At 43.8% G+C, this 10252-nt stretch overlaps 1 protein-coding gene across 2 annotated transcripts in view; it reads right to left on the bottom strand.

Annotated features, from left to right (window-relative positions):
• Window positions 1-521: 521 nt before the first annotated feature.
• The window catches only part of LOC311339400 (immunoglobulin-like and fibronectin type III domain-containing protein 1), a 29271-nt gene continuing 19540 nt past the window's right edge, over window positions 522-10252 (bottom strand). For both annotated transcript variants that reach the window (XM_084464777.1, XM_084464778.1), the window contains 6 exons: window positions 9693-10001; window positions 9186-9271; window positions 8415-8607; window positions 2573-2869; window positions 1807-2133; window positions 522-1148 (listed from right to left, as the gene is read on the bottom strand). In XM_084464777.1, coding sequence (XP_084320903.1) covers window positions 1144-1148; window positions 1807-2133; window positions 2573-2869; window positions 8415-8607; window positions 9186-9271; window positions 9693-10001 — 1217 coding nt within the window. In that variant the 3' untranslated portion in view covers window positions 522-1143. The remainder of the gene's footprint in view (window positions 1149-1806; window positions 2134-2572; window positions 2870-8414; window positions 8608-9185; window positions 9272-9692; window positions 10002-10252) is intronic.

Genomic DNA, 10252 nt, shown 5'->3' with positions numbered 1-10252 from the left:
AGTGCTACCGGCAGTCCCTGCGGTCAAGAGGTGAGGTTTAACGGATTTGTTTGCTTGTTTTAAACTAATGATAAACCAGTGCGGTATTCTAGGTAATAGTTTGGCCATGATTCAAAGAAATATACACAGTAATGTGTAAAGAAAATGTGAAAGAAATACTTGAATGGATGTGTTGATGCTCGGGTGAGGGATTGATAATTAAGTGGGCGACGGGGGAGGAATATTTTAGCCTTTAGGCTGAGCGTTGACATTAAACCCCCCTGCGTGAAACTGAGCCAGGTCAGTGTGTGCTTTAAGCCCTGCTCCGCTCTTTGCCCATGTCTAGCAGTTGTCCACTGCTAGTGTCTTCAGCAGGGGCTAAACTTGGACTACAATTTGACCTCGGTGCATGCACATGGCCTAGAGATTGTAATACAAGGAGACCGGACATAAATTACTGACAGAAAGGTTTTAAGTGGCCATAATTCAAACACGTTGACTATGCAAGGCTTCCTCCAGGAACTCTTAAAAGTCGTCGTGGATATTTTTGAAATGTTTATTTACACCAAGCTTCTCACAGTTTAAAATGGCATATCAGAAAATACATTGCGTTGTATAATAATGTAATAATAACTGTTATATTTTCCTATTCTGAAGCATTGAGTGTGTTGTCTGTTTGCATTATTCTGCATTAACACACTAATACAACGCCAACATTATAATGTGTTAACCTACAGGCATACTACTTCATGAATCATAGGCTATCCTTATGGGTCATGATCTACAACAGCACCATTTCAAACACAATGGTTTTTCGATTATGATTCATTCAAACTCGCAGATTGCTCATCTAAATTGGAAATTCTGAGTGAAAAATGTTTTTCCATTGCAAATTCATATTCTGTGCATTTTGCATATCTTTTATTCATATGCATTCTAGAAATCTAAACAAGATTCACAAGCCGTTCAAAGCTTTCCATCTGATGCCATCTGTGTGGCTAAGACTAAAGCAATTAGATTCAATCATTCACTGTTAAACTACATGTATGATTCATGTGTAACTCAACACGTAAACACAGAGGACCAGATTAAAACACATGCTTCCTGTGTTGAAGAAACGTCTTAGGACTCCTAGTTCAGTGACGTTGTCTCCAAAGGGCCGGTTCATTCTGAAAGAAGGAAACAAAGAGAATCATGAGCTTCATGTGTGATTATATATTACAATAAACAAAATCAGGCGATACTCCTTTGTCATTTGGCCGACTCTATCCTGGGTAATTACGGCAAGGCTAGCCCTCCTACTCAAGGATGCTTACAGTGTTTGATTTATGGTACCCAGAACGTTTTAGCTTGGTGTCGAACCAGTGTCCCCCCTCAGCCCCCCATATCACATCACAGCCCATATACGCTCAATGAACATAAACACCAAATTAGCCAGAGCTAAAAACATCCACTACAGAACGGCTAGAAGAATAGAACCCTACAAAGAACAGTTAGACAAATACCACCCTAAAAAAGAATCGTTAGAAAAATAGAACCCTACAAAGAACGGATACAAAAATAGAACCCTGCAAAAAACAGTTACAAAATTACAACCCTACAAATACAACCCTACAAAGAACGGTTACAACAATAGAACCCTCAAAAGAACGGTTACAACAATAGAACCCTGCAAAGAACAGTTACTAAATTACAACCCTACAAATACAACCTTACAAAGTATGGTTAAAAAAAATAGAAGCCTACAAAGAACGGTTACAAAAATACCACCCTAGAATTTGAACCAACAACCCTAGAATCTTAACCCTCAACCCTGCGTCCCCGTACCTCTAACGCTGAGGTTGGTGCTGCACTCGGCCCGGCCCAGCTTGTTCTCGGCGATGACCTTGTACTCCCCGGAGTCCTTGGGCCCCACCCTGAGTACGAGCAGGGAGCACACTCCGCAGGTGTTGGAGATCAGGAAGTTGGTGTTGGTGTTGATGCTGACGTTGTCGCGCAGCCAGGTGATGTGGGGGGTGGGGTCGCCCCGCACGGCGCAGCTCATGTAGCACTCGTAGCCCTGGGGGGCGTTGTGCTTCTTCAGGGGCACCAGGAACTTGGGCGTGCGCTCCAGGTTGCACGCCTTGCTCTCAGACGTGCTCAGCGTGAACTTCACTATGGAACAGCAAAGGTAGTCTTGGTAAAGATAGTTCATCATCATATGATTTAAGTAGGATTTTGTTGTCTATTGTAAGTGGACATAGAGGTGAACATAATTGAAGGACAATTCAGTTTGCTGGAGTTCTGTATTTCTTTTGTCTATTTCAATTATTAATTAGTATTTTTTATATTCACCCTTCTGTTGTACTACTTTAATTTCCCTCATGGGGAAGGATATTTATAGATCTACCTACCTACCAGTTTGTACTGTATAGATATATATTGATGTATATTTTGATTCAAACTAATTCACTGGAATAGCTGATTGCTTTCATGATAATGAGATGAGGTATCATCTGTCAACTGATGCGTCTTGTCATTATCATGCGTTCACAAACAGCTGATTCCTTATCTCATTATCATGCATGATCCCGAGAGGACCCCCGGGCCTGACCTTTCTTGGTGGTGACGGACCACTTGGCGCTGCAGGAGGGCTTGGAGGAGCCCATGTCGTTCTTGGCATACACCCTGAACTGGTACTCGCGGCCCGGCACGATGTTGCAGGCGGTGAAGCGGTTGTTGAAGATGCGGTCAGCCGCCGTGCACCAGCTGGGCTTGGTGGAGTCCCGCTTGGTGACCACGTAGTGGAGCCGGTCGTCCCTTTTCTCGTCCGGGGACGCCTCCCAAGACACGGTCACCGTGCCAGGCACGTTCTCGTCCAGCTCCACCGGGCCCGGGGGCTTGGGTTCGTCTGGGGGGGCAGAGACGTGAGGTAGGGTTGATTCATGGATGAGTGTGTTTTGAGGTAAAACATGTAAACACGCATAGAAGAGATTGACATGTAAACGCACGCACACATGCAGAGACATGCACACATATACACATACACACTAGAGATGCACGGATGGGCTATTATTTAATCCGCAACCGCATCACAAAGCGCATCATCCGTCTGCCATCCATCCGCACCATCGTTTTGGACGAATATTCAAAACCGCACCCACGCGCCGTTAATGCCTCTTCCAATACTGACAGCTCGCTGGCTCATAGCTTGCAGGTTTGCTTAGTGGAAGGCGCTGCAACGAGACGCGACATGGGATGGATCGTCACTTAATTGAAACTTTTTGTTTCCTTTAGTGTGTGTGTGTGTGTGTGTGTGTGCCTGTGAGAGAGAGAGAGAGAGAGAGAGAGAGAGAGAGAGAGAGAGAGAGAGAGAGAGAGAGAGAGAGAGAGGACTCAGACAGGTGAACCTTTATTAATAGCCATATATCAGACAATGCCTATTTTATGTGTCAAAAGAAACAGGCAGTAAAAATTATTAAACAAAATAAATAAATATCCTAATACATAAACCTTTAGCTGCCTATGTTTTGGCAAACAGTTCAACTACATGTGCCTCGTAAGCCTTAGGCTATCAATCACCCCCACAAACTTAAATTAGACAATGAAATATGCCATCCCTCTTTGAACAAACATAAATTCTGACCAGGCTAATTCTGGCCAATGTCCCAAATAGCCCATGGACTTCACCCCCATCACAAACTTGAATTATATAATGAAATACGCCATCAGTCGCAACAAACTTCTGGAAAATCTGCGTCAAATCTACGCCTTGGAACATAAAGCCAGGCCAAATAATTCCCACGGCAGCATTGGCAGCAGGTGATTGTTTTTACGATAACATTTTAGGATTGATGATCAATTCAACCAATGCTTAAACTGCTCCCGAAACAGTGTTGAAACAAAATACAAACTAAGTGTGACATACTTCATATCTTAATTATTTGGCCTGGCTTTAATGTTCTGAGGTGCGTTTTTCATTAGAATGCCAATTCTATGCCTATTCTAGACATAGAATAAACCAATAAACAACGAAAATTACCTGAAAAAATTACCTGAAAAATTAAAAATTAAAAAATTACCTAATTATCAGGTAATTTTTTCAGGTAATCTTCGTTGTTTATTGGTTTATTCTATTCTAGACAGAGAATAGAATATATTTTTTTATTCTATTCTAGACAGAATAGAATAAACCAATAAACAACAAAAATTACCTGAATTCTGTGGTGCGCACAAAACGCCAGATATGTACCTAGCAGGCTAACCATCAAAATTATTCAGCTGACCGAACTCAAATGCTAGACATGGGTTTGTTTGGTGTAGCCTAACGTAGGCTACACCAAAATATACCTCTGCTGAATATGCCTAACCTTAGGTCTGTTTAGAATTTGTCTTAGCACTATGCCGGAATAAAATTGCATCTACAGTGTCAGGATTCAGGCGAGAGCGCCTGGCTTCTATATCGCGCCCTGCTGCACTGAAGGAGCGCTCGCTCGCAGCACTTGTTGTTGGAACGCATAGAATTCGCTTCGCAAGGTGTTGTAGTCGTGGGAATGACAGGCCTTGTTTCTCCCAAAAGGAAAGTAGATTTTCCTCTGCTGATCCGTCTGTATGGAAGTTTGTAGAGGAGTACTCCTGTACCTCATCCACAATTAGGCCCGTAAATCCTCCTCCCATTCCGTAAAGTCAATCCTTGGCTTTTTCGATATTGCACCATCACCTACAAAAAACCGATGGAATATAATATTGATCCATGTTGGTACATAGCCTAATATTTTATACTTATAATGAAAAACACACAATCAAGAGCCTAATTAGACTTAATAGCCTAAGCAAAGTATCAACTCACCACCTTGCTCTGTTGCTGGCATGGGCTTGGTGACTGGATGGATTTCTTCTCCATCATTACTGAGACATACGCCTTCCTCTAGTAAAAGTTTGCAAACTTGCTTAAGCACTTCTCGTCTGTCCTCTTCTGCCAGCATTTTAAGGGACTTGAATTTCGGGTGGAGAAAAGTGGCAATTTTATGAGTAGCAGCAGGGCACATCTTATCATCAAACAGGGCAGACGTGCAAGAGTGCAGAGTTTTCATGTAAGGTGGGTCTCCAAACTTGGGCTCACAGTGTTTTTTGAGCTTGGAAAACCAGAGCAACACCATGTGAATGGTTGGGTAATGTTCCCCTTCAAGCTTGGTGATTGCTAACTTGAAAAGGGTGAGAAAGTCGATTAAGTGTGTGAGTTGATCCTGGTGGATGCCATCAAGGCGATGTTCTTGGTCGCTGTTCTCTAGCAGCTCTCTTATGTCCTGGTATTGTCTCTGCATCATTTCCAACATAGTGACTTTACTGTTCCACCGCACTTCACATTCTTGATTCACGGTGTGCTTTAGGCTGGCGATCGGACTGGTTCTATTCAGGTATGCGACAAGCTCTTTGCAGTAATCCATCATGTCCACTACATTCTCAATGCTATCGGAATCGGCGCCCTTTGTACTGAACGTATGTCTCAGCACTGTGTTAATGATGTGTGCTGAGCACAGAATCCAGTGATAGGATCAGAGTGCGGCCTTTATGTTTGAGCCCTGGTCACTGACAAAAACTATTTTGTCTGTCGGTATTCCGTAGGACGTTAACACACTGGTAATCTGATCATGGAGGTTTTCGCTTGTTTTTTTCAGGATAGGGTCAAATTCCACAGTTGCCAAAATACAATTTACCAGCTTCCACTCACTGTATGTAGTGACACGTAAGGACTGTGTATGCCCTCTTTTTAAATTCATCAGTCCGCATATCTGTGGTTACAGCAATACCACCGTTGCTGCTTAGAGCTCTCTGGATGACATCTGAAAGTGTCTGCTTATCAATAGAAGCCTGCTTCTTTGCCCGATCGCAGACCGTTTGCCTATGGGGTAAGATAGCACCAGCGTCAACGGAACCGAATTTAGCACCTATGTCAATCAACGTCTGGGCCACTTTGTGGAATCCTTTGCCAGACACTAAATCGAACGGGCGCATATCAAGAGAGCACAGGTCCACACATGAATCTGTCAGCTTTGATTTGACATCCTGTGGTACTCTATTGGGATCTTGACGGATGAAACTTGTCAATGTGTTTGTGGAGGTTTGGGGTTTAGCACACGTGTGATGCACCATGTTAGACGTACCCGTCTTGTGACTGTCATGAACATATAGAGCTTTGCAGCTTTTGCAAATGACATAGCCTGCACTGGTGTCATCCTTATTCACCACTTCATAAAATTTATCCAAGGCAGCACTTCTCCCACCTTCTTTTGTCTTTGTTTTTAATTCTCCCTTTTTGAGCTTTTCACGTATGCCTAGTAGGCCTACTACCTTTGCTGCCATCTTCTCCGATAATAAACAAAGCAGCATGCATACATGCAACTATAGGCCAAATTACTACCTGATGAAAATGTGACTATTTCAAAGTGTGCTCAGATGTAGGTAACGATATTTAACAATGTGTATATATTTTTAATTTGATTGGTTAAACCGCCACCCGCCCGAATTTAATTAAAATATTATTTTTTGTCACGTCAGCTGCCCGATCCGCAGTTTAGCCGCGGAGTCCGTGGCTGCGACCACCAACCGCATCTCTAATACACACACATACACACGCAGACACACACACATACGTACACAGACACACATACACACGGATACACATACACACGGATACCAGTGGCGGCTGGTGGTTTTTAAAGTGAGGGAGGAAGGACTGCGCGCTTGGTTGCCATTGGCCTGCTTGCACAGTTAGTGGCGTATGGTGGCATAAGTATGTGAGAATCAAGTTGCTTCAGGGTGTTTTGGTGAACTACAAAATAGCAGGGAGGGATAATTATGTGAATAAAATTTATACAAATCCACCAGTGGCAGCATTGTACTTTGAAAGCTGGTGGGCAGCATGTCTTAGACTACAAGGGCAGAAGGAAACGATGCAAAGCCAATTCGTCAAATCAGGCCTACTCTTGATTTGTAAAACTAAATAAAAAAATCTGCTACAATTGTTTTAAGAAAACTGAAGACACAAGACTAAAAGTAATGCCATTTAAAATGCATCATGCTCTAACATCTTTTCCACAATATTAAACGGTCAGAGTAACAAACAATTAAAAGAACAACAAGAACATAATTTCACAACTATTGACATGGGCTGTAAGCCTAACATTGTTTGAGGCAAATGTGTATGTTAATGGATGTTTCAGAATGTTGGTCATGGTGTTAAGCCAAATAAGATTGAGGGACTTCATTTATAGATCAAGTCAATCCTCCTCGCTGTTTGTGTTGCAAAGATATCAGTGACCTGGTCATACCAAACGTTATTTCAGAGTAACGGCAAGTGTAACTCTACGTTTTCGCCACCCTTTCAGACGGCTTGGTAACCCAACGGTGGAGTACCGAAAAATAGGTAGACTCTTTTTTTATTTTGGCAGACTTTTGGCGGTGGAAACGCCAATATAAACCTCACCGCTTGGTGGAAACGCCAATATAAGCGAACAGAGCCGCACTGTACCGCAACGAACAGTAACGCACCGCTCTGTGGAAATGAGGCATGCAAGCGGGTTCGTTGGTTCTCACAGCCTAGAGACTTGAAGGGATAAACCCTCCTTCCGGGCTGCTCCACAGCCAGGGCTCCTGTTTATTGGTTCATAGCGCAGCCAGGGCTCCAGCCTATTCGTGAATAGACATTGACGCGATTCAGATCCCTTAGCTAGTCCCACCCACTCAGAGGAGGACTTTCCTCCTCTCTCCCATTGACCCCCATGTTATCCACCGGCCGCCAGTAGTTCCCGAGAAATGAATGGGAGTTAATGGAGGCTGAGGGAGGAACGTCCTCCCCGAAGTAATATTCAATAGGCGATAGGGGGTGCTAATATCCCTTTACCCAGGGAAACGAACATTACATATACAAAGGCATTAAAGTAGTCATATTTAAGGGCATTAATTCATTACAGTAGTCTGGGCAATCTACACTTTTTATTCTCAACAATGTTAAGGAGGATCTTCCTCCCTCTCCTCACTGGAGAAGCCTCCACTGACGGATACACACGCACGCAAGCACAGACGCATACGCACACAGAAGCACAGACACGTATGCACGCAGGCACATACACTCGGACCAAGAGTGAATCCGAAAGGCACTGACTTCCTCCACACCGCACTTACTCGTTATATTGTAGTTCAGCTTTTTTGAAGTGGTATTCCAATAAATATTTTAATTAAATAGAACCGTTTCAGGGTGAAAAAAACAAAATATCTGCATTTGGAAATATGTCGATACCCGATTTAGAAATATTTAACATGTTGGCGCTTGACAGGAGCGTTGTGGAGCATTTCCACTATTACGTTGTTGGCAGAGCACCATACATACAGACAGTCAGACAGACAGACAGACAGGAGAAAGGAAGAGTTGTAGCCATCTCCCCCGGTGGTCTGACCTGTGACTCTGATCTCCACGCTGAAGGACTCCTGGCCCACGATGTTCTTGACCATGATGGTGTACACGCCCGTGTCGGACCTCTCTGCGGAGGGGAGGAGGAGCTGCGAGGCACCCTCTGTGTTGCTAATGGTTACCCTCTTGGAGACAGGCACTCCATCCTTCAGCCACTTCACCTCCGGCCACGGAGACGCCTTGGCACAGTTAAGGCTTTGGTTAAGAGCTCAGCTTTTTTTAGAATTTAGTCATTAGCAGTCACCCTTAGCCCTAGAGTAACTCATGCATCTTTGTGCATTCTTGTCCCAGAGTATATTTCACTGATGGGAGGAGTTTGTTGGATCTCCCTCCCACACCAAAAGACATATGTTGGGTTAATACTCCTGCCGTTGAGCAAGGCACCATGGTGATGGTTAAATGCTCCTAGTGCTGCTAGTGATGGTTAAATGCTCCTAGTGATGGTTAAATGCTCTTAGTGATGGCTAAATGATCCTAGTGATGGTTAAATACTCTTAGTGATGGTTAAATAATCCTAGTAGTGGCTAAATGATCCTAGTGATGGTTAAATGCAGAGATCACATTTTGTTGTATCGTACATGAAAAATAAAGAATCTTAATCTGTTTTATTAATGTACTATTAAGTATTTATTCTGGCCAGGTCATGTTAATGTTCAATGCCGTCTTGCTCAACAATGCCTACAGGTTAGGCTGCGGATATAGGGCTTCAAACCTAGAACCTTTTGGCTCTCCCTCCCCCGGCCTAAGATGAGCTCACCTCATAGTCGACGTTGAAACGCGTGGAGTTTCCCGCCCGCACCACCACCAAGCTCTTGATCTTGGCATTGGTGAACCGCGGTCTCACTGGGCACGGCAGGAAGGGGTAAACAGATTTCAAATGAAAACTAAGCTTTTTGTCGTCAAAACACTTTCACACAAATTGACTTTGTATCGTAGTCAGCTGACACAATGCATCGATTCTATAAGAACATGTTATCATAGTCTACATTATTGTTTTATTATTATGATTAATATCATCTTATTATTTATTAGTAGAGGTAGTACACTTGAATGACTACTAAATATTTTCATTTAGGGCATCTAGCAGATGCTTCTATTCAAAGCGACTTCCAATAAGTACATTTGTCAGAAGAAGGAGAAACAACAATATATTGCTGTCGGTACAGTAAGGATGTTCATTCCCTGTGTACAACAAATCTACAGCAGTAGACCAGTAGTGTTTAGTTCAGTAAGAGATGGAGATGTGTGCGGTGCTCATCCCTACCAGGCGGGGGCATGGCCAGGACGTAGTTGTCCAGGTCGCAGGGCTCTCCACTGCCCCCCTCGTTCAGGGCGATGACCCTGACCCAGTACATGGCCATAGACTTCATGCTCTTCACAGTGAAGCTGGAGCTGGTGATGGCGTTGGTGTTGCAGCGCTCCCACTCTGGGCTCTCCGCGGGCCGGATCTCCACGTTGTAGGACTTGGCCTCATCCTGTTCCCCCGGGAGGTCCTTCGGGTTGGTCCAGGACAGAGTCAAGGTGGTGTAGCTGGAGTCCGTCACCTTCAGGTCGATGACCTTACCGGGTGGCTCTGGAAGAGAGAGTGGTCATGTGTTGTGGCTCAGCGTTCAAGGAGTCCATAGGATCGAGATACAGAATAACTGTCCATTATAAAGAGTTAAATGTGTTGCTAAGCATTGCGCTTCACAGGTATGGGGTCTGCTGAATGGAGTCTTGTGTGTAGCTGAGCGTTCATGAGAGATCTGAACTAACTGAATTGATGGAGGGTTCAACTTTTTATTGCAATGAAAGCCCTGAAGCGACATGGAGGAGTAAAAGGAC

The sequence above is a fragment of the Micromesistius poutassou genome, assembly GCF_964030765.1.
Source record: "Micromesistius poutassou genome assembly, chromosome: 2".
Classification (NCBI taxonomy): domain Eukaryota; kingdom Metazoa; phylum Chordata; class Actinopteri; order Gadiformes; family Gadidae; genus Micromesistius; species Micromesistius poutassou.
The sequence above is the reverse complement of the archived record's forward strand: the minus strand, read 5'-3'. Positions and strand labels throughout refer to the sequence as shown.